Genomic DNA, 26,779 nt, shown 5'->3' with positions numbered 1-26,779 from the left:
TTAAGCTTTGCCTGAATGTTCAATAAGAAGAAGCATATGACAGTATTTTTGTCGTTTTCGCGCCTATTGTGCGGCATTTCTCATCATTCATTCGTATCTAGCGCGTTTTGTCCAGCAACAAAGGTTTTTCGCATTTTTGCAAAGTGCAAATTTGATACTTCATATTATAAATTTCAACAGCAAATATATAAACTTAAATCAAAAAATCTTTTGAAAAGACAAGAAGAGAGATTACCACTGATTTTACCGTTGCGATTTTTACGAAGAGAAACGATAATGGCGAAGTTGGCGAAACCGGTTGTAGGACGAAAATCATTGGAGAACGTTAACGAAGAAGCTGTGGTGTCTTCGTCAAGCGGATTTTTAAGTGGCGAAGATGATGCCGTAACTTCTACAAAAGGTAAAGGACGCGGTCGTAAAGCCAAAAAGGAATTAGCCATTGAAGTAGATGCAATGCCCACACAAAAAGTAGTAAAATCAGCAAAAGCGGCTGGCACGGGGCGAGGACGCAAAAAGTTGTCAAATGAGGAAGAGAAAACTCAAGCAACACCAGCAGAAGATGCAATAGTGGAGAAAAAGTCTTCTACGAAAGCTCGAGGGAAAAAGTCTGCTGAACTCGCCACTGTTGAAGGTCAATTGCTGGCAGAAGTTAATACAAATGAAGAAAATGGTGTAGTGAAGGCGCCACCGAAGCGTGGACGTAAACCAGCTGCAACAAAAGTTGAAGATAGTGCCACTAACAATGACAGTGGGCCTGTAATTACTACAGCACCAGCTACAAAAGGACGAGGTATTTGAAAATGTATTATCTCAATATCATGAATGCTTTAATATAATTTCGGTTTTTAAAGGACGTGGGAAAAAAGATGCTGTCGTGGCAGTTGAGGAACCTGAAGCAACGCAGTCAACGCTAGAGGAACCCATCAAACAGAAGAAGCCGAAGAAGTCTGCTAAAGATATTCCAATAGATGAGGGGAAGCAAAATGGTGAAAGTGCAGAAATGGCCGTAAAGGATGTGAAAAAGAAAGCAACTAAAAGGTCAAAAGCCAAAGGCGAGCAAATTGAATCAAATGAGGCATCGGAGACAGTCGTAGAACCAAAGAAATCAAAGACAAAAAGAAAGACGCCGAAGCAAGAGCCTAGGGAAGAACAGAATGGCGAATTATTGGAGAAGCCTATCGAAAAGCCGGTGAAAGCAAGTGCAGCCAATAAGCGCAAGGCAAATAAGAAAGCGCCGGAATTAGAAAATTCAGTTGAAGCAAGTGAAGTGGTATTAAAAGTGGAACCTGAGGAAGAAGATGCAAAACCGAGCCCAAAAAGTAATTCGAGATTTAATAAAACTATAATCGGGTGAATTAGCAGTGAAATTTGTTTATATTTTCTACAGAAATGTCCAAGAAGGAGCCTAAAGAAAAGAACCCGAAGGAAGCCAAACCAAGAGCAAGAACTACTAAATCAGAGGAACAGGAACAATTGGAGAATGGTGAGTGTGAAAAAGTCTAAAATTAATATTGGAAACATATTTGTTCACTTGACAATCGGTTCTACGTTACCGGAACGGGGAATGTTTTAGGCTGTTACAACAAGTACAAGTACTTAAGGGGGGACCCTCATTTATCGGGTCAAAAAAATCGATTTTTTGGAAATAATTTTAATCTATTCTACAACTATTTAAGAATATACTTTCAAAATTTCAAGTCGATATCTGTATTTTTGAAGGAGTGACAAAATTTTTAACAGGACGCGACGGGTGGCCTGATCGCCTGTATCCAAAACTTTAAACGCGTTTTTCTCGAAACATCATTTTTCGATTTTGTGTACACAATTGAGAACGCTGTATTGAACCAATCAGGCTTTACAATAGCTCATTTTAAAGATAATTAAATTGTTTTCAATGTGACATTAAGTGTTTTTTAAAAAAAAAGATTTTCATATTTTTTTGTAATTTTAAAGTCAATTTTTATGCATGAAAAATCACTTTTAACATAAAACTGGGTAAAAAATATCAATTTCGACATTTTTTTTTAAATCAAAATGTCACATCGAAGGTATTATCCTAAAGTTTTAAAAAAAATTTAGTTTTTTTATTTCAGAAAAAAATTCAGAGCGCTAGAATGTACACAGATAGAATGAGGTGCCATGGACGAGGTGTATATTTCCATACTTAAAATGTTTTTTTTCTTCTCCGAAAATTTTTGTAGACAGTCAAGACATTTATTAAAGTACTTTATGAATTACAAAACGTTTGCAGTTATTTTACCTGAGAAAAAAATTCCCAAAAATGATGCATTTTTCGACCGTCTAAATGAGGGTCCCCCCTTAAGCATTATTTTCAATTATTACTTGACAGCTCAGCTATCTTTCTTTCGAAGTTAATGTTTTTTTTTTTACATTTATACATTTAATTTTGCCCAGAAATATGAAAATTACTAGTATGTTTACATATCTGCGTTTATCACATAAGAGTTTAATTGAAACCTTTTATATTTTTGTATTTTTTTTAAGGTATCGTAGAAAAAGAAAAGCGTCAGCCCCGTAAACGAGGCGCTGCAAAAAATATTGTTCCCGAAAACACTGATGAGACTGATGGTGCCAAACGTGAGTGCTCCCACAAGTCTATCTTCTACAAAGATATAAAGATATAAAAGCATTTTTATTTTCGTACTTCCAGCGGCTAAATCAAAGAAAACTGCTGGTGCATTAGTCAATACGACCGTCACCAAATATAACAAAGAGGACTTCAAACTGCAATCAAGTGAAGATGGTGCAGAAAAGTTTAATTTAAAAATTTCCAGTTGGAATGTGGCTGGTTTGCGTTCGTGGTTAAACAAAGATGGTTTAACCTTTTTGGATTACGAGTTACCAGACATTTTTTGCTTACAGGTTAGTCACAGAGTACTCGGAATTTGACTGATTCATAAAATGTATTTTATCAAACCGCAGGAAATAAAATGCACTATAGATCAGCTGCCGGAGCAGGTTGCACGCATACCTGGCTATCATCCCTATTGGCTTTGTATGCCGGGTGGTTATGCTGGCGTTGCTATATATTCAAAGATTATGCCCATTAACGTTGAATATGGTATTGGCAATAAAGAGTTCGATTCAGTTGGGCGTATGATCACGGCTGAATATGAGAAATTCTTCTTAATCAACGTGTATGTGCCTAATTCGGGACGAAAGCTGGTAAATTTGGAGGCACGTATGCGCTGGGAAAAACTCTTCCAAGAGTACGTTAAACGTTTGGATGCCATAAAGCCAGTTGTAATATGTGGCGATATGAACGTTTCACACCAGGCCATAGATCTCGCAAATCCCAAAACCAATACACGTAGTGCTGGCTTCACGCAGGAAGAACGTGACAAAATGACTGAATTGTTGGCTCTCGGATTCGTCGATACATTTAGGCATTTATATCCGGATCGCACGGCTGCCTACACATACTGGACTTACATGGGAAAAGCACGGTCACGCAACGTAGGCTGGCGATTGGATTACTTTATAGTATCCGAGCGTTTCACTAAACGAGTTTTGGAGAACTGTATACGTTCACAAGTAATGGGCAGCGACCATTGTCCAATCACATTGTTTTTGAAAATGTAAGGGAGGAGAACTCAGTTTTGTACTCTTAAAAATCGTTCATGTTTTGTCAACCTACTTTCTATATATTTTATTGGTACTTTTATTTGTTGTAGTAATTTGATTAAGCATCACAAATGCATTTCCATGCCACAAATATCTATCATTCCATATTAGAAGTTGAATGCATTTCCCAGTTAATTGTGTGTTAGTAGCGTAATTTGTAACGCTGTAGTTGTAGACAATACTGCTGAAGCAATTTAAAAAAGAAAGAACTTTCCATTAGTATACGTTTTAGATATCCTTAACATCTGTCATTTCATAATCCATAAATGCAAAATTTAATAAATAAGAGATGTGTGTAACTAAGAATAAAAATTATGAAATTTGAATTGAAAAAAAAAAAAAAAATATTGGCCAGTCAATTGATCATTTCGATTACATCTGTGAATGCAGTTAGTGTATGACCCAATTTATATTTGGTATGTTTTGACAATGCGCGAGACATACGCTGCTCTGATATGTAGTACTTTCTAAGAGCGAGGCTCTACCTATCTAGTTTTAATGGTAATATTGACTAAAATATAGAGCATTGATTTGCAAATTCGTAGAGTGTTTAATAAAATAATTTTTGGTAAAAAAAAATACAGGCGTTTATGTCATGTTTTGCTGCTTTCGACGTTAGTTACAAATGTAGGCTTGGTTATTTAAGCTATTGGCGCATTCACAAAAGCGCCAGCGAATAAGATATTCCTCTTATTCCAAATAGCATAGAAGAATGGACGGTCGGCAATGAATTGCGGGTCCACGAGCATGCAACGCGCCATCATAATCATCGCTGGAAAGAGAAACCATTAAATACTAAAAACATGTATTGGATTTGTAAAGTTTACCGGTAGCGGCAGCTGCCTCGGTGCCCTCTTCATTCACTTCAATAACTGCCTTATGGAATACATTAGAGACGTGAAGAGCCTCTGGCGCTTCAAGCATGTTGCTAAACTCAGCTTCATCGCTGAATATTTTGTCAATACCGAGCTGGAATTAAATATTAAAAAAATTTTTTACAAATTCAAATAATATAGTTTGTAGCTGACTTGTCTTGTGTCTTTTTTGAGAAATCGAACATATTTATATGTGATCCTAAGCTATCTAACTTTTATGGTAATAAAGTCGTTTGAGAATTGCACATAAATCCTAAATACTAACACCTACGTAACTTGCAGTTAGCGGTTTTTCTTAAACGTTAAATACTGCTTCTGCCTCAAGTAGGCATTGTATAGATACTATCGCAAGCCAAATTAATACCACATCGTAAATAAGCAATTTAAATTTCGGGTGATAAGTTAAAGGTGTGATAAGGAAATTTGGGCTGCCGTAAATTTTATTTTTAGGGTATTTCATCATTCAGCAGTTTAATCATCCGCATAACCGTTACCGTTGTTATGATGTGACCCAACAAATTACTAAGTTACCATAGTGATATTTGCTATATCAAATGTCATACAAAGGAGTAATCACAAAAAACGTTCTCCAAACTCACCTTCTTCAATGTCTCTGTTAGCTCTACTTCAAATTCCACTTTGAATTTAGGGAATTTGACCACAATGTTGTCGCCGTCGTCAAGATTGGCAGCCAAATCGACCAAATTCACCGACTTCAGCTTCTCGGCAAGCGATTTCAAGCCCTCACGCTCGTTGGGCAATAGCACAAGCATAGATAGATCTGAATTATTGTATGGCATTTCGAGCGCCTGGCAGTCTAACTCTTCAAAGAACCCATAACCAAATTTCGCTTTCTTATTCATAAAGGGCAACTTAATAGATTCTTCCTCAGATATCCAAAAATCGTCCTCGGCAGTTTCTTCTTCATCGAATTTATTAGCCCATGAGCCCTTGAAATGTAGCGCATTCAGCAATACAAGCCGTGTTAATGCATCGAATGTTGCTGGCTGCACAAGATCTTTAATTTTGCCAGCAGTTTTGTCTTCCACCCACGAATTTATTGTAGCGGCAGTACTTTCGCTTTCAGCGAAATCAACATTTTCCGTTTCGGCGTTGTAACTTTCTTTCAATGACGTCTCATAATCGGCTTTCAGTTGGTGTCCTTCTTGAATATACAGCTTGTTGGCAATTTTAAGCAATTCACTATCTTTGTACTTGTCAAAAACAAATTGGAAGGTTTCCGCCACCTCGGGATGAAAATTCGATGCGAATTTGAGGCCTTCAGCAATCTGATCGGCTGTTTCTCCGCTGGCACCCGCAAATGCCAATGCAGCACAAGCTTGTATGGAAAACGGTGAGAAAATTATGTTCTGCTTAACACCTCCATCTGCTAGCAATTCGAAGAGTTCGGTGGTAACTTTAGCGCCACCACGAGAAAATTCTAGATTGAAATCGAACATTTTTCCTTTAGGACTTATTTAATGATCAGCGAGAAGTTTAGTAGTACTTCGAAAATCTGAAAAAATGTATGGAAGAAATACATGGTTGTTAAATTTTGCTACAATACCTTAACACACCTTACCTTTGCCACTGCCACTGCTGGAATGCGCCTCGGTTCGTTTTAATACAAGGCCTACACTCATTGCTCTGTGGCCTTAATGGAACATGACTCATTTCCTAAACAATGCGTAAGTATTGCCGAATATTTTGCACAACAGTACGTGTTATTCAACCGTAGAGCGGAGCAACGGGATGTTAGGGAATCACTCGGCGATAAAGATATAACTCACACATTGAACCCGGCGTACTCGTTCTACTGTTGCTACTGTTTTTGTTCGATAAGGTGTGCAGGCAAAGATAATATGCAGGCCCATTAACTTCTACATACATATTCCTTAATAGCACTGTGCTTAATCTGAGAAAAATAAACCAGCTGTGTTATATAAATAAATATTCAGATTAGTGGTTTCGTAGCCAAATCAATTGTTGTTGTCAATAAATGAATATCTTTGAATTTTATGGAATAATGCAAAGCTTTCTGTGCCAAACAATTTTCCAGAATGAAGTAAGCAAATAAATAAATATAACTCATTTATGATCCGATTGGTTCGCGGTGTTATTATTATTAATAATAAATTATTACATTAATCAGTTGTTTACAAGTATCCGAGATTTCTCAAAAAAATACCCCATTTTAATGTTTTGTCCCTTTTTTTGTTTACCACCGTTTCTGACAGCTTACAACTCAGCTGATTACGCCGAAATCGAAATGTCAATTAATCCCAAAGTAAGAAAAACACACAGCGTTTGTACACAAGAACGAATAATAAATTTGCGTTTATAGCAGGCGTGAAAATAAAAAATACGTAAACGAAAAAATAGTAATTCATTATAATGGTGAAACTAAAATAAATAAATAAGTTGTGTACAAAAGAACGAATAAGGAGAGAAATTTGAACACTTGTTTTGAAAATGGATCCCTGGATTTTTCTCAGCGTTGTCGTGGTGCTGTATGGCGTCTGTTTTTTCATTGATCGCCTTTTCAAGGTGAGACACCCGCAGCTGCACTTTGCACTATTCATAAACCAATTCATATAATTTTTTTGTAGAGTTGTATGCACTATCCGTATGAGACATTTCTAAAAAATACTGGTCTAACGGTACAATTTTTGCGCATTCGTTGGCATACGACTGCGTTTAATCGTGCCATGCTTCGATGGGGTAACAACAGCGGTTGGATGCGTGTGTGGCTAACGCGCAGCTACACTGTCGGAGTTTTGGTGGCTTTGGCATTGTTACCAATTGGTATTATTTTATTGTTCATAACAATATTTAATGAAGAAAGTAATGGTGCTTCAAACGCTGGTGGAAATGGAGCCAATGCAGAGAGTGGGATATTACAAAATGCACCAAAAGTAGAAATATTATTGCCTGGTGTGAATTTGCCGCTGGAAGAGGTTGGTTATTATGCGTTAACGCTACTTTTATGCACAATGGTGCACGAATTCGGACACGCATTAGCAGCAGTACAAGAGGATATACCAGTTATTGGGTTCGGGTTCCAAGTATGCATTACTTTTCGAGTATATTGGAACTACCTAATTATATCTAATTTTTAGTTATATCTATGTTTGCCGTTCGCGTACACAGAAATCTCCACCGAGCACCTTAATGCTCTAAAATGGCTCAAGAAATTGCGCATAATCTGTGCCGGAATTTGGCATAATTTCGTTTTTGCATGCGTTTGTTATTTTCTTCTCTCCACGTTAAACTATGTGGCCGCGCCATTCTACACCATTGATCATGGTGTTGTTGTAACAGAAATGTCGCGTAATTCACCGCTCCTTGGAACAGCTGGAAAAGGTCTGATGGTTAGTGATGTTGTTTCGCAAATCAACGATTGCAAGGTAAACAAGGAGTCCGATTGGTATGAGTGCCTTCTACGTTCGATACGAGGCACTCGCCTTGGGTACTGTGTTTCTCATGATTTTATACGTTACAATGATGAAAGCATCGAAATCTCACATCATAGCGCTGATGGCATGCTGCAGTGCTGTGATGAACGCAACGAGAAACTGTGCTGTTTCGAATCGGTAACTGAAAGTCTCAATAGCTTAGAAACTGCTGACATGACAGACGCAGCAGAACACGCACAAATACCGCAACACGTTTGCTTAGATGTACGCCGCACACTTGAGGATTCACATGGCTTCTGCAGCGGTATCAATGGTAAAAACAGCAATTCGAAAGATGGCAATTCCTGCCAGAGCGGCTTTTGTTTGCGTCCATTACTTCGCAATACAACTACGATTTTAACGTTCAAACGTACTAGCAACAGTGTTAATAATCAGCCGACGAAATTGCGAGACGTTATCTATATTGGTCATCCAACTGACGTTTTTAGTACTGTACGGATTTCCCCATATGTGCCCCGTCGGTCTTATGTATCATCACAATGGTGTGATGCCTACGCTCTCTTCCTAAAATATAATGTGATCTTTAGTTTTGGTCAAGCGCTTTTAAACGCCATACCATGTTTTGGTCTCGACGGCTACCACATTACAAGCACTATTGTGCATAGTTTTCTAGTCCAGCGCATCGCAGAACGTCCAAAGCGCGATTTTATAGCACTACTAGTCGCTGGCACGGGCACATTGCTGTTTGGCTCAGCGCTCCTCAAAGTGCTATGGATGAGTGTGATGCGATTTGTATATTAGCCTAAAACGAGTTTCTGCTCTCATTACTTCTATGTTACTTTGTATATTTATTTTTAAAAACAAATTTTAAATGATATATGTAGATTAGCGCAGGCACAATGCATGCTTACGAATACAAATTTATTAATTTATAAGTTTTCTACCAAACACACGTAGACGCTGTGGTAATTAATTAGAGGATTTGCTGCTATCTATAATTTAAGAGATTTTGAAGCTGGTGCAAATAGCACGCGTTAAATCGAGTTAACATTTTGTAATAACATACCTAATTAGGTACTACGTACGAAAATACGAAAATAATTTATATTAGACGCTTTCGTGGGTATCCGAACGGCCACGAAATCGTAACTGTGGAATTACCAAATAATATGCACAAAACTAGCAAATAAAAAGGGCGCTGAATTCAAACTGATTTAAGTACATTTGAACTTCATTCTAAAATAAAAGGGGGTGTAATATTTAAAATTGATTCGCCTCAATAATTCTGCTTTCCGTACATATTATTTTTTATTATCTAATTTTATTTAGTTCTTCATTACTGGATTTCTTACTTTCCGTCGTTTTCGCACTCGAACCCTTCCCAGCACCGGCACCACTCAAATCCAAACTTGTTTGCAACTCAGTAAGACTGCGACGCCCGTATTGTATCATCATTTTAATGGCCAATTCATCCGTTTGGCCACGGTGTGTACGAAAGTCATGACGGGCCCACTCACGTAGCTCCCGCTGATTGCTCTCGTCCGGCACAAGTCGAATGGTGCGGAAAATTTCCCGATACAGCTTGAGTACCTCCTGGCGTAGCATGAACTGCGAAAAAGTTGTACAGTGGAATAGGTATAATTTAATACGTAGATGCATTTTTTGTTTAATTCACCTGCTTCAAATTTAATGCCGTTTTTTGAAGTTTTGCCATTTTTTATTGGGAGATTTGTGTAATATATTCCCCTTTTATTAGTTTCAGTCAAGGACGATAGATATTTACACCAGGATTTCAGCTGGCTGGCTTGTGCATCCTACAACTTTTTCACTTAGAATGCCAAAAACAGCTGTTTCCACGTTTTGTTGTGCTATGATTTTTCGTTGGAGAAGTCACTTTTTAGTTTTGTTTGTTTTGCACTTGCTAGGGCTGTCTCACATCTTGCTTGCACTTCTGCTATGCAATGGAATAATTCAAACTTTCACCCAATCGTTTTTATTCATAGCAAAGTTTGTTTAATATTATGTATCTAAAAACTTAGAATTATATGCTGAATATGAATTTATTTAATCAATAATATTGGGTATATACTATATATATGTATATTTGTATATATATTTAATTATTGCGATATCCCTTAAAGAATACAGGAGATTTCGGTGAAGGCTATGCATTTATACCGAATACATTTGGAGTTTCTTTCTGTGAAAGTATGTATATGCATGCAAATAACGGCTTTAATACTGCATAAAAATTGCATGCAAGCAAATTTCTGAGGGAACTATCTGTCTATTTCCCTTATTTGTTTTGTTATTGTAGTAGAATACCAACCTTTTTAAGATCGGTTTTAAAATAAGTAAGTAAAAATTCTAGTGGACACAGCAGAAAACGAAATATTATTTCAATCATTTGGCACAAGTCCTGAATGCAGTTGCCTTGAGCCTCAATGCTTTATCCAACTATGTATAATTACAAATGTACCAACCATGACCTCAACGGACGTCACCGCAAATGGGTTATTAAATTTCACCACCATTGCCACTCAGAAGTCCACCACAGCACAGCCGCTCACAATACATCCAATCAGATGTCGATGAATAACGTACTTGAAGGGTTGTTTAACACGGATGTAAAAGTGAAAATAGCGGAAATACATTAGAATGGCGGTGACCGGTGTTTGTGAACAAAAATTTAGTAAATATAATATATATTTCCTAAATTTCTGAAAATGCGAAATAATATATGTACATATGTATGTATGAGTGGAATTTCTTAGACAGGTGTTAAATAAGCTAAAGAAACAATTGACGTGGGAAGTGACAAAGGTTTTAGAAATGGACAGACAGTGATGAAAATCTGTTTTCCAGAAAAAAAAAACAGAACTAGAACTAATTTTAGAAAAAAGTATCATAAGCAAATATTTATATCCGTAAACAAAGCGAGGTGCAAAAGAAGCAGCGCATCACTTTCCGTCATCAGCACATGGACAGTTGGTCTTCTTACACAGAAAAAAAATACATAACAACAAAAAATTAAATATACTACAAACATTTAAGCAGTTTAGGTCTGGTTGTACTGCAAATCTCTGAAATGTGATCAAGCGATACAAATATATACTCCAAACATAAAAATAAAAATCAGCAACGCATGTGACACAGAAATAATTGGAAAAATAGCAGAAAGCAAAAAGCGCCTTATATTTGCGATGAGCGATAGCAAATCAAAACAAAATTTTTGAATTTAAGGATCTAAATACATATGTACACTTTGAAGAAAAGCTGTAGTGCATGTGAATACGAATATTTTTGCACACATTTTGTACACACAAATTTCAATGTAATTACCAAACGCTAATGCTTTGATTAAAAGTGTGTGAAAAGCAATTACTTCTGCCGACTTTAGCTTTGACTTTTGTCACAACTAATTATGAAACTATTTAAATGACTAATATTTAAATTTGCATATACATTTACATACATACATGTGTACATATGTATATACTACTTAACACGTAGTAAACGAAATTTTATGCTAGTGTAAATTACAACAATATCGGCAATATTTATTCGTCCACACAAATGCTTTCTCGCTTTCAACATGCACACACATCTGCGAAATTGTCTTAATTAACCGACAAAGTTGTTTTTCTTCTAATCATTCAAAGTGTTTGTTGCTCTTAGCATAGAAGTACTCATGCAATTTTTGTTGCTATTCTCATGCGCTATCGCCTTTGTTGTTTTTCACGAACAGCACAAAATTTAAATGGTCGGTATGCAAATTTGCAATTTGATATGGGGAGAGAAGGCTTTTCAGTCTAACGGCTATTGACAAAGTTTAAAATTCAAGTGAATAATTTAATATTGCTTGAGCATATTATTTCATATTAAATACGAAATTATCTTAAATGTAAATGCAGTCAACTTAAAGTAAAAAGGCAACTGTAGAAATATGAACAATTTTTTCCGATGCCATTACAGTTTCTATTCCTTCTTTTTTGTTTATACAACAGAATGACATTTATGTCCCATATTGACCCCTATTTTGTGCAATACTTTGTAGCCGAATTAAAAGTAATCTATGCATATACTATTTTTAATTGCACTTATTTGAATGTGAATGCATTCACGCGAGAAATAAATATTCTTTTTAATGCGCTTTTAAATTTCTTCTCAATTTGCTTTCGTTTTCATTACTGATTTCAATTTCATTCTAAAGCCAAATTGCACGAAAGAAAATATTAAGTAAGAAAAAAGAAAATGTAAAAGAAACGCAACTAAAAGTTAAAAATAAATAAAACTCTCAACATGGAGAGCATTGTTGTGGTCGTAGAAAAAAAGAGAGCACAAAGGTGAATTTTTTACTCACGTGCAATGTTTTAGAGGAGTGGATGAGTAATTCGCGCAGGCAAGTGAATGCTCCACTCAGAGTAATTCTTATAATTCGCTCTTTCAACAATATAGTCTGTAGGAAGATATTTCGGAGCAAAACAGATAGAATATGGCGCGAAAGGCTTATTTGCTAGCGAAACGTGAGCGTGTGCGGTTGGCCGATGAGTCTGGCGGTTTGCGAGTGATTCGTTCGATGAGTACAATATCTACATGTGTAGGTATGTACATTTAATATTTGTGTGCATAGGGAAGTGCTTCGATTGAGTGCTTTTTGGAAAGGTACAATAACTATATAAATTTAAGTAATTAACCAAAAGAAAAATGAAAAAATAATATATTATTTACATATTTATGTATGGGCAGCTGTGATAAAAAAATTTACTCATTTGTAAATCTGCGCTCATCGTTTTTTTTTTCAAATATTGTAAATGAAAATTGAAAGCTATTTTTGGATTGAAAGCAGCACGCGTCTGGCAAAATATGGAAAATATCAGCAATGAAAACTTTATAATTTTTTTCTGTATCTAAAATGAGATAATCAATTTTGATTCGAAATGCACTTTGTTTTTGTATGAAATGTGTATGTATAATAAATAATGAAATACAAAAGTCAGCAATCCCAAGTGAAGTAAATGATAAATAATAAATAAATAAATGGTAAAAAAATAATAAAATAAAAGCAAAGAAAAAAAATAAGTTAGTTAAAACAGAACAAATTTAAAAATAAAATAAATGTGAATACCATAAAACCAAATACAATAAAATGACACACACCATATGTATGCATATGTACTTTCATACATACGTATGTACGTTTGTGAATCATATTCAGTTGCCATTTCAAAATCTTAAATTTTATGAATTTTAACTTTGCCAACATTGGCATCGACAATTCGACTGCATGTCACTTATTCGGAACTTTTTACGTTTTCCAAGCACTGCGCGGCGTTACTCGATACTTGGTAACATTTCAACGAAAGTATTAAATTACTGAAAAGTTGACGGGATGGCAGACATAAAACAAACGCACGCAAATCAATGTGTAAAAAGATACGTTACCCTGGGGTTTACACTCTAGTGTGTGTGTGTGTGTGTATGTGTGTGCGTGCGCGTATATATGGGTTTATATAACTATTCCACAGTCATTCTGATGGAGAAAATAAAAACAAAAATCACTGCAATTCACAGGAAATTTGTGCTACTGAAAAACAAACAAAGAAACAACACTAATAAGACGTGAATTAATTAATTCAATACGAAAAAATAGATCAATATTGAAAAGTGAGCTTGAAACATAGCTTTGTTAAAACCGTGCAGTAAGAGCGACAAAAAGTTATCAATAATTTGCAACAGAAAATACTCATAATACTTCTATTAAAAAAACTGAAGTGGTTTATTTTAGTGGAATTTGAAAACTAAAACAAAAATACGCCAAAACTTCATACAATCATTGTGCCACGCCTCTCATATTGCCAGAGCTGCTGCTTGTTATATTATGAACGCTTAAAAAAAATTTTTTTTTTACTTTTATAGTGATTAAAATACATAAAATGCCAATTTGTTGCATTCAGTATTTGCCGACAAGGTGTTTATTTAAAAAATAATAAAACATTTCTCGATAAGCTGCAAAGATATTGGTTTTCTACTAAAAAAAAAAGAATGTCCAAAAAATCCGCACCTTTGAGTGTAGGTTCTAAATTAAAAACAAAAACAACTACTACACAAGCAGTAACAGTAAGAGCTACAACAGCAGCAATAGCAACAAGTTCCAATTTGAACGAAGCATCCAGCGATATTAGCAGCCTAACAACCATGCAGGCGGTCAAAATAAAAAAAGAGCTGCCAAGTGATGAGATAAAGGTGAGTTTCTACATGTATACATATGTATGTTTATGGAAATGTGTAACGTCTGATATAAATATAATACATATTTTAATGTAATATAAAATATGACTGACAGGGGAATTCGTAGTGTGCAAATAGGCGTAAGAGGGTGGGAATAAAAACTAATAAATGTATTGTAATTTAAATTTTAAATAAGCTAATGTATTATTAAAGCGCATGAACAATTTATCTGACGTGGTAAAAATTTAGCAATAATTTTTTTGAACTCGAAATTTTTTTACGCAAGCATGAAGGTTAAAAAAATAATAAATACTTTTTTCATGCCTATCGTTTTGATCTTTATGTCTGCTTTTATTTTCATACTTTCACCTTCTCGCGGACACTAGTAAACAAATAATACATTCATGCTGTCAACAATTTTGCAACAACAAAACACAAAAAAGATTGCATGTAAACATGCCAAGAGTGAAATCCTTGCTGGTGACTATAAACTCGCAAATATTTATAAAGAAAAACACTCAAATAAACATATACATACGTGCATAATAAAGACGAAGCTTAATAATACTTACTTACGCACATATATACATAAATACATACATACTTATATGTATAAGAACGCAATTTTACTTAATGACAATAAGCAATTCATTTTAATGGAGAGTGAGAAATATGTAATACACACATACATATCTATGCCATGTATCTGCATGTACATACACACGCATATACACCACTGAAACATTTTACCATGCATTCTTATACGTATGTATGTATGTATGTATATATTATATAAGCACATAAGTAAATGCATGTTTGTTGGCTTGTGCAGTTTTGCGCGATTTTTATTCCTATCTGTGATTTTTGAAAATTTTCGCATTTTTATAGATTTTGCGTTTACTCTCATTTTCTATGACATTGAGTAGACTATGTTGTAGTATTTTTTTCCAATGAAGGTTCGTGCAATTTTTCCATATTTTTTTTTGATTTATAATCAAACGAAAACATTTCCAAAATAGCCAAAGCTGATGCAAGCTCGGCAATATATCGATGGTTTTCGAGAAAAGTGACATAATTCAAAAATACAAAATACTGAGTTGGGTCAGTTTTCTAGATAAGTGACGCGCCAATTCGATCACCTGACAAAACGACACTAACGCCATCTCTCAGAATTGCTTCAAGATTCACTTATGACGCTTTTCTAGATAAAAATATATAAACTCTGTAGTTGATTTTTGCTTTTAACGGCAAAACTCCGAATTTTGAGTTAATTTTGAGTTGTGTCGCTTTTCTCGAAAACCATCGATATTATTTACAAAAGCTATGTTGAACTGGGTATTCCAGAAGATGCATATTTGGAAGCAGAACTATTATAGGTTCATTCTGATACTTTTAAATAATAATTAAATAACGGTAACTATGATATTATAAATTAAAAGATCTCAATGTGCTGGTGCGAAAAGTCAACCACTTGAAAGCCCATTTGTGTGCTTTTGAAGTAAGTATTAAATCAAAGTCCTGGAGCTGCATTATTTCTGACAACTGAAATGTTAGAAGCACTAAAGTTACCCTCAAAGAAACCCCTTTCTCACATGTGTGCAAGTCAACCTACGAGGAACAAGTCTTAATTTCGTTAAATTCCAGACCCTGAGATCATGCGATTCTTGTTTAATTTTACCATCAGTTTTCGCAATCTGAGGTCTGTTTTCTGTGGACCCTCTCTCGAAATTCTCCTCGGCAATGACAAATCCTCGAGTGTATTTCTGCCAGCTCCTCATAAACCCCATTTGCCGTTCGAAGTCAGCTTCAAACTGTAGGCCCCTCCATTTATTAAACAACACCAAGACGCACGCCACAAATAGGCAGAGGAGTTCGGCCAAATAAGAAGTGTTATTTTGATATTCAAAGAAAAATGCTATTTTTTAATATAAATGATCGGATGTTTATTTCATTATAAAGAGGACGGTATGCCGTTAATAGTGGAAAATAACATCAGGCATATGGAATTTTCCATAACCGAATTGAATAGTGGCTGCCCTATGCCCTCGATAGCCTCACGAATTCCATCTTTGAGGTCTTGAATCGACCCTGGGCTGTTGGCGTAGATCTTCTCTTTCACTTGGCCCAAAAAAAGAAGTCACAAGGTGTTGTGACCACCTCTTCGAGAGATAACACGGTCCGGAAACTTTTCCCGTAAAAGATCAATGGTTTCGTTGCTTGTGTGGCACGTAGCTCCGTCTTGTTGAAAATAAACGTTGTCCAGATCAATACCATCCAATTCCGGCCATGAAAAATTGTTAATCATCTCTCGATAGCGATAGATAACACCTGTTATTGGAAAACCCTTTATAATGTTGGGACATCCTGTGCTATTGTTTAAGAATTTTGTGAAATTTGTTTTTTTATTTGTTTGCTTTTTTTTTTGTATTTTAACCTATGTTTCTTATTTAAATGTACAAACTTATTTTATAAGTCACACTAATGAACATCTCAATTCATTTTCAAATTCTCTGAATTGTTTTTCTAAGTGTGGACCAAAGTTCTCACTCACTTTTGCACATTCTTCTATTCAACCTTCTTTTGTCAGCATTTTTTTCAATGCACGCCAGCGATATTAAAAAAAATATATATTTTAATAAATCGAGACACGGCATCTTATTTTGGAAAAATTTATATTTTGTTGTACGGTGTTATCCAAGCATTGTCACAGCAAAAAATTACTTCTAATTAGCAAAGGACCCAGTCTTAGCCACGAAATAAAAGTTATGAAAGTTATTAGCCGTTAAATAAATCACTTGGCGTCCTTAATATTCTGCAAGTAAATATTTTCTGCGTTTATTTTATTTAAATTTTATTCATTCTATTTTAATTTTTACTTTACTTTACTATTTTGTTGTAACGATGCCTCGTGATATGCAATTTTAGAAAACATTTCACTTTCATTGCTTTTGCAAATAGATATGTACTTACACACACACATACAGGCATACATAATATTTAAATATTTTTGTTTATTTGGATGTTTTTTGTTTTGCTTTTATTACATATGTATTTCTTGTACTGTTTTGTTTTTGAATTCAAATTTAGCAAATGACTTAATACTTACCTCAGCATGGTGGATGTGGCTAAGCGTGAAAAGAGCAGGTACAGCCCGCGAAAAAATTATAGCACCTCAACATTTCGACCAGTTTTGACAGTTTTGTTTTTTTAATACTCATTATTTTTTTATAAAAGTGTAGCCCAACAAAAACATATAAATCAAATTTCAAACTTTATAGAAAAATTTAAAAAAATTGAACAAACTTTTTAATCATAATTAAAAAAAAAATTGCAAAGCATTGACAAAGTGAGCGGTTTTCAGCATCTTGGAAGCCAATTCACGACAGATGGGGGATGTAAAAGTGATGTTTTCACAAGACTGCAGCAAGCAAGAGACGCATTTCATAATATTCGACGTGGATACCAAACTTCGAATCATTAATTAATGAAAATGTTAAGTCTGTCCTTCTCTACGCCTGCGAAACATAGTGCCCATCAGCATAAACTGTTCAAAAAGTGCAAGTGATTGTACACCGTAGCCTGAGGAACATCGTGCGCATTTGGGAGCCAGACAATTGGATATCGAACGCTGACTTACACCGACGATGTCACTCGCGCAAGAAATCAGAGAGCGCAAGTGGAAGTGGCACTACGCAAGGGAGGCACGGAGATCAGCAGGCAAGCACTAGACTGAAATCGCCAGGATCCAGGGTCTGAGGCAGGCATAGGTGCTCATGGCGCCGTTGCATCGAAAGTGAAATAAAAGCTGTGAACGAAAACCTGATGTGGCAGCAAGCAAAAAAGAAAAAAAAACAGAACTGAGTGCAAAAATTTTGCTTTGGACTTTGATCTGCAATGGAGCTCAAGGAACTATGATGATTATGAATTGTATAGCCCATTAAAGTTCAGTATATTAAAGTGTAAGTTCGAGGTTGCTGGAAACTTTCCTGGTTTTTTGTAATTGTTTTTTGTGTATATGGACCATGGCGTTGCGTACACCGTCAGAGAAACAAAGGTAAAAACCGAGAATTTTGAGCCAACTGCATACCCAATTTTTTTTTTTGGCGGCGGCCGCAGCCGAATGGGTTGGTGCGTGACTACCATTCGGAATTCACAGAGAGAACGTAGGTTCGAATCTCGGTGAAACACTAAATTAAGAAAAACATTTTTCTAATAGCGGTCGCCCCTCGGCAGGCAATGGCAAACCTACGAGTGTATTTCTGCCATAAAAAAGCTCTTCATAAAAATATTTGCCGTTCGGAGTCGGCTTGAAACTGTAAGTCCCTCCATTTGTGGAACAACATCAAGACGCACACCACAAATAGGAGGAGGAGCTCGGCCAAACACCCTAAGAGGGTGTACGCGGCAATTATATATATATATAATTTTTTTTAATTCTGATAAAAAATTGTGGGATTTTGATAAGAATTTGAAAATTTTAATAAATTTTGTGCTAAGGTAAAAAGTTGGATTAAAGGAGCTTTTATTATAGAATGAGCTATATCTTTAGTTTAAGTTAATTAATTTTAAATTAAAAAAATAAATAATAATAAACTTTTCAAAATATTGAGGTGGTAATTTTTTTCCCGGGCTGTATGCAAATGGGTACGAATTTCTTTGGCAGATTAATGAAAATGATATAAATATGTATGTTTGTGCATACATTTACACACAAATGCATAGGTGAGTAGTGTGTGTGCATTTAGGAGCTTTGTTCAGGTGCATTTTGTCGAAGGCAGCTCTGCGTAATTGAGCGAGTGACTCAAATTGTTTTGTTAAATCACAGATGAATAAGTAATTATGAGTGAGAAATTATTACAAAGAGTTTGATCTTGACTTTGAAAGAAAGCAGATGAAGAGCAATAAGAGCCATAAGAGTTTTTCGTGGACTTACATTTAATAGAAGAATTTGTAATAATTACAAATAATGTAGCAAAATTCACTGTGCCCTAAAGGCCATATAAGTTTGTGCTGATGTGGTGAAATCTGTATGTACTTTAGTCACTATTAATTCGTGCCCCTACGATTGTTCCGTATATACAGCCAATTGCAGAATTTTCAACAAATTATAAACACATATTTTTTTATATAAAAATATACTTAATTCTACGCCAAAAACAATGTGCCAATGTACAAATACTGAATACCATATCGCACTTGTTACGTTAAAGCGTAACAACTCAAAATCTGAACATTTTCAGTAGAGACGAAAAACTGTTTCCGTAAATATTAATAGAATAGGTATTACAAGGAAAAAAATATGTAATTCCACAAAAATATCATTAAAAACAATATAACGGTTGTTTCATTCTTATTTGTTTAGTAGTTGCGCTAGAATAACAAATTTTTGAGTTGTTACTCTTTTCCTTTTCATTTTGAGTTGTTACGCTTTAACGTAACAAGTGCGATATATTAAATACCTTTGATTTTTGGCAATTGTTTTGTTGATGGTGCTAGGCGTTTTCTTTCATATAAAAAAATCGAGCATGTATAGACACATATTAAAAATCAAAATTTACTTTTCCAAATATATTTCATTCCCTTCAAAATAGCTTCCCTCGTACAAAATAAGTTTATGTCAAACTCTATTTCCTAATCGACCTTCTCAGAGTGGGTCTTCTTTTTTTATTGTGGGAGGTTACGTGATTTGGTCACCTTCATACAATAGGCTTTCTTCTATGCAAAATGATTACCAACTACAAAACTATATTCTTTACAAAAAACTGTGTTGCGGATGGGCAAAAAACGTGAGCGAAGCTTTAAATTGTATTTATTATAACATGCAGTCTGTGTCAGCAAAAAGGAACCGCGATTATTTATGAAGTATAAAAGATAATATTTAAATTTTTTTTTACATGAAAGTATGCCAAAACTACGAGTCGCAATTACTCAATAAGCCGTGTTCTCTATCGTTGTCGAGTATAGCCTGGCACCTTCTTCATGCTTTGAACCAGGTTTTCTGCGTAGCTCGTCGACAAACAGGACTAGATTTTTGCGTTTTCATAGTTCCCCACACATTTTCAATGGGGTTGGCGTCTGGGGACTGGGAAAGTCAGTCCAATACTGTGACTCCATTTTCTTGTTTTGTTGTTTCTCAATGTGTTTTTGTCTTTTTTATACCGCCTCGTAACGCTTCACGTACTTCTCACTCATTTTTGTTTGGTTGCGTTTACGGGACAGCCTGAGTTAGCACGCCAAGATGTTAGTAGTGAATACTTCCAAGACGATACTTTTCTGTATGTCATCTCTGACAAGTGTTAAGTAGACAGATGTAATATTTTCCACGATAGAACGACTCGTAAAAATTTTTGAAACTTATTATGGAAATGATCCGATGGTCGATCTTTAGAGAACAACATATCGCAAAAGCCTGGTTTTTTTAGTAGAAATATTCGTCCAAATTAGTCGAAAATTCAAAAGTTGGTGCAAGTTGGTCTTTCGAGGATAAGACTGGCAGACCAAAAACTGTTGAGAATATTGCTGCTGTAGCTCAAAGTGTTGCTGCACAACCTTCAACATCGAAATCTCGATATTCTCAACAATTGGGCAGTCATGATTCGACTGTTCGGCGGATTTCAACTCTTGTGGATAGACGTGCCTATGATGGAAATTTAAATGATATTCTTTTCCACATATAATTGTTAACACATTGTGGTCGGGCGTTTTGTGCCAGTGCATTACGGCTGGAGCGGGTAATTTATTGAAAAATGTGCGCGAATTTTATTGTTATTAAAAATCAGTATAAATTTAAAAAGGCTCTGATTTCTTTTTTTAACTTTTATTTTTTTATCTTAGAATGTATTCTCTATCGTTATTATAATAAATAAAGCTACTTTCTGTATACTGTGAAGATGCGGTCGTTTACTCGAAAAAAAGAAAATTTTAACCAACAAATAATTAAATGAAGTAAATAATGATGTTTACTGTTAAACACAATTTACCGTTATTATTTTGATTGGTATATGTTTGTACATCGTAATACTAGGTATGAGAAAGGGTAACAACAAACATTAATAACCCGTATATCTTTATTTCCCTTATTCTACCACCCATCTATAAAAACGTATAACTACGTGACCCGCGCTCTACCCACAGTTTGCGAAAAACGTATTTTTACGTGTCCCGCACACAATGTGTTAAGAGCCAAATTTTGAACAAAAATAGTGAAGCCTAAAAAAAATTAAATTTTAACATATTTTATTTAAAAAAACCACTAGGCGCGTATTTTACTTTTATATTTTCACAACCAATTTTTTTGCGACAATTTATGGTTTGCCTTTCTTTTTTCTGTGCCACTTGACATTTAACCCGAGCAATATTTTATTATCGCGCCTTTTCGCGATTTTCCGGACTTCAATGTTATTTGTACAAAACCTTGAAATTATAACGTAGATTTTACAACAAAAACTCCCAACGGAAAATTATAATATTGTTTTTATATATGTATGGAAAAAAATTCAAATTCTCAGAAAAAAAAAACAAAATTTAAATAAACACAAAAACTAAAAATTAATGTCGACCTTAAAAATGTAATGCAAAACTCGACGAAAAAGCTCTGCAAAAATTATTTATTATACTAGACCAAAGAAAATATTTTAGTTAGTTGAAAAATATTTTCTTTTGTATATAGGTATGTACATACATTTGTCTATGGTTTTCCAAATGAAAGTGAAATTGAATGTGTATAATATTTTTTACATATGTACATACTATACCTATGTGTATATGTACGTATTTATGAACAAATACACATTAATATGAAGATACATATATTTTTTATCTTCGCCGCATTGAATTTTTGAATGCCGCTGTTGGCGTTGATCTCTTGCCGATCAATCGAGCTGTCGCTATTTTTGTTGTTGTTTATGTTTCATTAAGAAAAAACTACAAAAATAACAGAGTAGCGTATATGTACTTACAACAACACTTAAGTAAGAAAGACACACACACACTCACATATACATTTGTATGGAAGAACATCTCGTAATTAAAAATTCTATACCACATATTGGGGGATTTCGAACTAAGCAAGAGGTGTGTCAAAAGCGAAGAATTTATATGTATTTGTGCATAGATTCATTATGAATACTTGCTTATATACATACACACAAACTTTCACGTATATATTTATACTTCCGTGCGAAGGTTTAGATATGTGGTATCGTTTTCTCGCATTGCTTCACCGAATATAGAATATATGTGCGTTATCCTCTGTGCTCCAAAAAAAGTGTATACCCCATCTGTAGCCACGACGTGTCTGCGTACAGCTCGAGGGGTATCGACCTGATTACGCTGCAGCGTATGCGATATAAAATGCAGTCAAAAGAGCCCATAGCCGCCACAGTCGCATTCACATACTTAAGATTAAAAATAACATTTTGTGAACGGAAAATAAAAAGAAACAATTTAATACGAATGCTAATTTAAGCAACTCGCTTGAGTAGTTGGGCGTCTGACTGTGTGGCTGGGGGAGACCATATGTTTTCGTTTAGCAAGAATTTATGCAGCTAATTTAGCTAACCAAATAGCAGAGCTTTGTAAGGGCCATTAGGATTTGTTTACTTTTCGCTTTTTTCGGAAAATAATTCTATCCTTTTTAAATAAATTTTATATGTGAATATGCACGCATGCTTGCTGCCTCAAAGAGGTGGACAATTGGCCATTGTTGAAATGACCATTGCTATACTCGTATGAGGAAACGGAAAGTATTGCATTATGTCCTTGTGCCTTTTAAAATGTGAGAAAAATGGAAAAAGCAAAGAATCGTTATATTTCGAGGAGGCTTACACAAAGGAAAAAGCTCAGCAAATATCGTATTACAATAGCACAAACTATTTACAAGCATTCACATATACATATACATATGTTTTTTTTCTAAAACAGTTGAAGATTAGTAACGCAGAGAGTGGGGTAACCCAGCATTTGGTGTCGGTTGGCATAGAGAATAACCTTACACTGCAGCATTAAAAGCATGCGAGCAAGAAACTATGAGATATGAGATGTCTTAGGCATTGGTGTGTGCATATGTATGGATATATGTAAGTGTATACATATATATACACGCTTATAGGAAATTCTAAACCAACTACCACAAACATACACAAAGCCACACATACATACACGCATGTTTGTATACACACGTGTGTCTTACACCCTACAAAGCGCACGCACGCATATACGCACTTACATATTCTCATGCACATCCATACGCACACATTAGCCGCACGTACTATACTTGTAGTTATATTAGATACTTAGTGCCTTGGCTCGAATGACCGCTGCCTTATTAATGAAAAAACATATTAAATTACCATCAACCGAAAGAAAATACAAACAAATGGCAGTAAAAAGCAAGTTACGGCAAAAGAGTAGTGAGTCGTAGTGAATGCATACCATGTGCGTGTGTCTGTATATACATATACATACATATAAGAGGGTTGTAACAGTTTGAGTGATTTTGCTGTTAGGAGAGTATGGAGAGCATGTAGTTTGAGTTGGCTACTGCCAGCTGTAAGCGCCTCTTTGAGTGAGTGAAGGTGCTCCACTTGGGTGTCAGGATAAAATGTACTTTGCCGTACTCGTTTTTGAAATTGAAGAAGTACTTGATTGGTAACCGATATTAATTGCGCGCAGTAAACTCATACAAAGAGATTTTTTTTAAATAAGGTAATATGCATGCTGATTCGCTTTCAAAGCAGAAAGGGAGCCGTTGTTTTTATTATTTATTTTTTTTATTTCGAAAGTTCTCTGATAACAATTTTAAAAGTGAAGCTTTAATTGAAGCTACACGATCGGATAAAATTCATTCGATTTCAAACAAAATTTAAATTTAACACATTGAGTAATTACTATTTTTTTAGAAGAATTAATGTAGCCGTAGCTGAATGGCTTGGTGCGTGACTACCAATGGGAAGTGGGTAGGTTCAAATCTCCAGCAAAATGATAGAAAAAATTGTTCTAATAGCGGTCGCCCCTCGGCAGGGGGCACCATGAAAAAGCTCCTCATTGCCTCATTGCCGTTCGGAATCGGCTTAAAACTGTATGTCCCTCCATTTGTGGAATATGAAGACGGACACCACAAATCGGAGGAGGAGCTCGGCCAAACACATAACAGAAATGTAGGCGTAAATTATTTCTTTATGTTTGCTTAAGAAAATAAAAAAAAACCAATTTAATCTTTTATCTTACAAACTTTCTGGTAATGGAATACATTCATGCACAAATATTTTCGCATCTGTATATCTTGACTAAATATGTATATAATCGCTGATTAGTAATTAATCAGCTCAAGTGACAATCGTGAGGAGAAGTGCCTGGTAAATATGTTGGGTAGGGTAGCACTGTATTCTAATATTTCCGAGCAATTCATGCTGAAAACTCACTGTTGCATTTTCCTTCTCATATTGCGGCTGGACATTCTTTACCAAACACTAATTTTAAAACACTAATTTTCTCATCTAAGCAATCAAGTTGTGCACATCGAGACAATAAACAGTTCTTAACGAATTATGAATTCACTTTCTGTTCAACAATTTTCAAGAATGATAATATCTTTCAAGCTCACATCAAGGTTTTAAGGTTAAAAAATAGCGAGCTGAGAGTTTAAGGGCGAAAACATGCTTATCGGCATAATAAAGTGAACTATAATGAAAGTAAAATGTGTTTAATGTAAATTTTGAATTAAAATTTGAACTTTTTTTCCGGCACAATGTGCTGGCCCTAAGACTTCCTAAGAATTCTATATACATACATGACCTGCACATTAAAAACAAAAAAAACTCTTCAACTCTCAAATTCCCTTTTTGAGTGTAAACATTTGTCATTTCTAGCGCAAGCAAAAAATATGCACTTTTTATATACATATAAGTAATATTTCAAAATTGTCTTATTTGCTGAATGAAAGTAATATACATAAATAACCCTTTACAATATAAAAAATAAAGAAGCGATTTAATGCAAAGAATTATCAAGTGGATTCAACTACATTTTTCTTCTCTTCGTTGTAAAACAAATTCTCCAATGCAATTCATATGCGCCAACAACAATATCATAATTAACATCAGCAACATTAGCATTACTCAACCTCTTGCAAATGAGAAGGTCATGTCTCGTTGTGCTCACACCGAGCACGAGTAGAGAGCATTGCATGTGCGCTGTGCTCCAAGTGAATACTCCTATGACTTAAGTATATGAATGTATACCACAACGGCAAGAACATAACCGTAGGCGTTTTTCAACACCTACACCAATACCAACAGCCAATAGTAATAGAAATACGGTGAAACACCCAATACCCAACACCCAGCTCTCTACAACAAAATCTTGAATATTTGCAACAACATTATTGGCGTTTATTCAACCAATGTATGTATGTAAGTGTATATTTGAAACAAGCAAGACCTACCGCCACCCATTACGCCCCACCAAGCGCTCACAACCAAGTAGCATATCTCATTTCCAAAGTCTCTATATTAGGATGATGATTTAACACTCAGTTTCGTTTTCTATTTCTCTAGTTGGATGTTTGTTGCTGTAAATTCAGTTGTTTTTTCTTTATATTTCTTTAATGCATTTTGTTGTTGTTTGGTTTGCTCCATGTCTTTTGCTTTCGTTGTTCTTCTCTTTAAACTTTGAAGCAAAGTCTAGACTTACAATCACATATCATATATCAACAGTGTAGTACATAGTACATGAGGACACCCAACAACCCACATAGCAATTTCACCTTATTGCGAATTTGTTCAACCCAAAACAGTGTCTTATTATTGCTTACAATTGTTGCTCTCTTCAGTTTTTTTGAAGTTTGCCAAAGAAGCGATAAACTATGGCGGCCGCCTTCAAAGAGAAATAGATAAAATTAGAGATCCTCGGTGAGAAATGAATTATTTGAAGTTAACAAATTTTGTACTCTTTGGCCTGAGATCTGTTTGTTATATAGTAAATTAAAAGTTATTTCTATAAAGGCTGAAGAATACCATTGAACATAGTTATTATTCCTAATTTTTTTATCAAGCTTCGTTTACCTGGGCCAGAGTTTATTAAAAGGGGTTAAAGAGTTTAGTTAATCTTCTTATTTTTTTTTTTATAAAAACATAGATCATTCTCCAATAAAACCATACAACTCAAAGTTTCAAACTTAAAATAAAATAAAAAAATATAAAAAAATGTTCATCGAAATTCAAACTTTTTAAACAGAATTAAAAAAAAAAATTCTGGGTATGTAATTGTATAGGTCATTTTGGTATAACGAAAAGCAAGCTCCAAATGAGTATAAAATACATTGACTTTTGACAGCTTTTTTCTTGACGGTGTTCTGAATTTTCTTCCATATAACAAATGCTTGAATTTTTTATATGGAGAAACTGGAGCACTCGATCGCTACCAAAAAACAAAAACAAAAAAATAGAAAAATCAACACGATTTGTGAGCCACCTCAAATTTGCATTTTATTATACCATTTAATGAGCTAAACATTTTTCTAGAAATTCTGATGAAAAAGTTTGAAATATTGATGAATTTGTTTTGAAATTTTTCTAAATTCTGTGCAAGGTTTAAAGCTTTAAGTTATATAGT

At 34.8% G+C, this 26,779-nt stretch overlaps 5 protein-coding genes across 8 annotated transcripts in view; 3 read left to right on the top strand and 2 right to left on the bottom strand.

The window, feature by feature from the left end:
• Positions 1-4,154, top strand: LOC129243391 (recombination repair protein 1). The gene is made up of 6 exons (XM_054880365.1): positions 1-790; positions 852-1,319; positions 1,388-1,483; positions 2,506-2,598; positions 2,672-2,883; positions 2,944-4,154. The coding sequence occupies exons 1-6, from the start codon at positions 16-18 to the stop codon at positions 3,601-3,603; spliced, it is 2,304 nt and encodes a 767-aa protein (XP_054736340.1). The 5' UTR covers positions 1-15; the 3' UTR covers positions 3,604-4,154.
• Positions 4,155-4,171: 17 nt separating this feature from the next.
• LOC129243394 (serine protease inhibitor 42Dd) lies at positions 4,172-6,535 on the bottom strand. The gene is made up of 4 exons (XM_054880368.1): positions 6,103-6,535; positions 5,120-6,036; positions 4,473-4,614; positions 4,172-4,417 (listed from the first exon to the last, which is right to left on the bottom strand). The coding sequence occupies exons 2-4, from the start codon at positions 5,978-5,980 to the stop codon at positions 4,287-4,289; spliced, it is 1,134 nt and encodes a 377-aa protein (XP_054736343.1). The 5' UTR covers positions 5,981-6,036; positions 6,103-6,535; the 3' UTR covers positions 4,172-4,286.
• Positions 6,536-6,789: 254 nt separating this feature from the next.
• LOC129243393 (membrane-bound transcription factor site-2 protease) lies at positions 6,790-9,154 on the top strand. The gene is made up of 3 exons (XM_054880367.1): positions 6,790-7,067; positions 7,130-7,585; positions 7,640-9,154. Exons 1-3 carry the CDS (start codon positions 6,993-6,995, stop codon positions 8,735-8,737), a joined length of 1,629 nt encoding a protein of 542 aa, XP_054736342.1. The 5' UTR covers positions 6,790-6,992; the 3' UTR covers positions 8,738-9,154.
• Positions 9,155-9,219: 65 nt separating this feature from the next.
• LOC129243395 (LYR motif-containing protein 2) lies at positions 9,220-9,788 on the bottom strand. Its single transcript, XM_054880369.1, has 2 exons — positions 9,612-9,788; positions 9,220-9,544 (listed from the first exon to the last, which is right to left on the bottom strand). Exons 1-2 carry the CDS (start codon positions 9,648-9,650, stop codon positions 9,248-9,250), a joined length of 336 nt encoding a protein of 111 aa, XP_054736344.1. The 5' UTR covers positions 9,651-9,788; the 3' UTR covers positions 9,220-9,247.
• Positions 9,789-12,458: 2,670 nt separating this feature from the next.
• The window catches only part of LOC129245257 (uncharacterized), a 44,207-nt gene continuing 29,886 nt past the window's right edge, over positions 12,459-26,779 (top strand). Inside the window, exons 1-2 of one of the 4 annotated variants that reach the window (XM_054883321.1) lie at positions 12,459-12,540; positions 13,856-14,182. In XM_054883321.1, the coding sequence (XP_054739296.1) occupies positions 13,982-14,182 (201 nt within the window). In that variant the 5' untranslated portion in view covers positions 12,459-12,540; positions 13,856-13,981. Of the gene's footprint in view, positions 12,602-13,037; positions 14,183-26,779 lie in introns of those variants that run through there. The other 3 variants (XM_054883320.1, XM_054883323.1, XM_054883322.1) reach the window with 3 other exon arrangements.

Source organism: Anastrepha obliqua, chromosome 4, assembly GCF_027943255.1.
Source record: "Anastrepha obliqua isolate idAnaObli1 chromosome 4, idAnaObli1_1.0, whole genome shotgun sequence".
In the NCBI taxonomy this organism is placed as follows: domain Eukaryota; kingdom Metazoa; phylum Arthropoda; class Insecta; order Diptera; family Tephritidae; genus Anastrepha; species Anastrepha obliqua.
The sequence above is the reverse complement of the archived record's forward strand: the minus strand, read 5'-3'. Positions and strand labels throughout refer to the sequence as shown.

Coding starts and splice junctions, on each gene's coding strand:
- LOC129243393 (XM_054880367.1), top strand. CDS start 6,993: ATGGATCCCTGGATTTTTCTCAGCGTTGTCGTGGTGCTGTATGGCGTC. Junction 7,068..7,129: donor TCATTGATCGCCTTTTCAAG/GTGAGACACCCG, acceptor ATTTTTTTGTAG/AGTTGTATGCACTATCCGTA. Junction 7,586..7,639: donor TTATTGGGTTCGGGTTCCAA/GTATGCATTACT, acceptor TCTAATTTTTAG/TTATATCTATGTTTGCCGTT.
- LOC129243394 (XM_054880368.1), bottom strand. CDS start 5,980: ATGTTCGATTTCAATCTAGAATTTTCTCGTGGTGGCGCTAAAGTTACC. Junction 4,615..5,119: donor TAACAGAGACATTGAAGAAG/GTGAGTTTGGAG, acceptor ATTTAATTCCAG/CTCGGTATTGACAAAATATT. Junction 4,418..4,472: donor CGAGGCAGCTGCCGCTACCG/GTAAACTTTACA, acceptor TTCTCTTTCCAG/CGATGATTATGATGGCGCGT.
- LOC129243395 (XM_054880369.1), bottom strand. CDS start 9,650: ATGGCAAAACTTCAAAAAACGGCATTAAATTTGAAGCAG. Junction 9,545..9,611: donor CGGCATTAAATTTGAAGCAG/GTGAATTAAACA, acceptor ACTTTTTCGCAG/TTCATGCTACGCCAGGAGGT.
- LOC129243391 (XM_054880365.1), top strand. CDS start 16: ATGTTCAATAAGAAGAAGCATATGACAGTATTTTTGTCGTTTTCGCGC. Junction 2,599..2,671: donor TGAGACTGATGGTGCCAAAC/GTGAGTGCTCCC, acceptor TCGTACTTCCAG/CGGCTAAATCAAAGAAAACT. Junction 2,884..2,943: donor CAGACATTTTTTGCTTACAG/GTTAGTCACAGA, acceptor ATCAAACCGCAG/GAAATAAAATGCACTATAGA.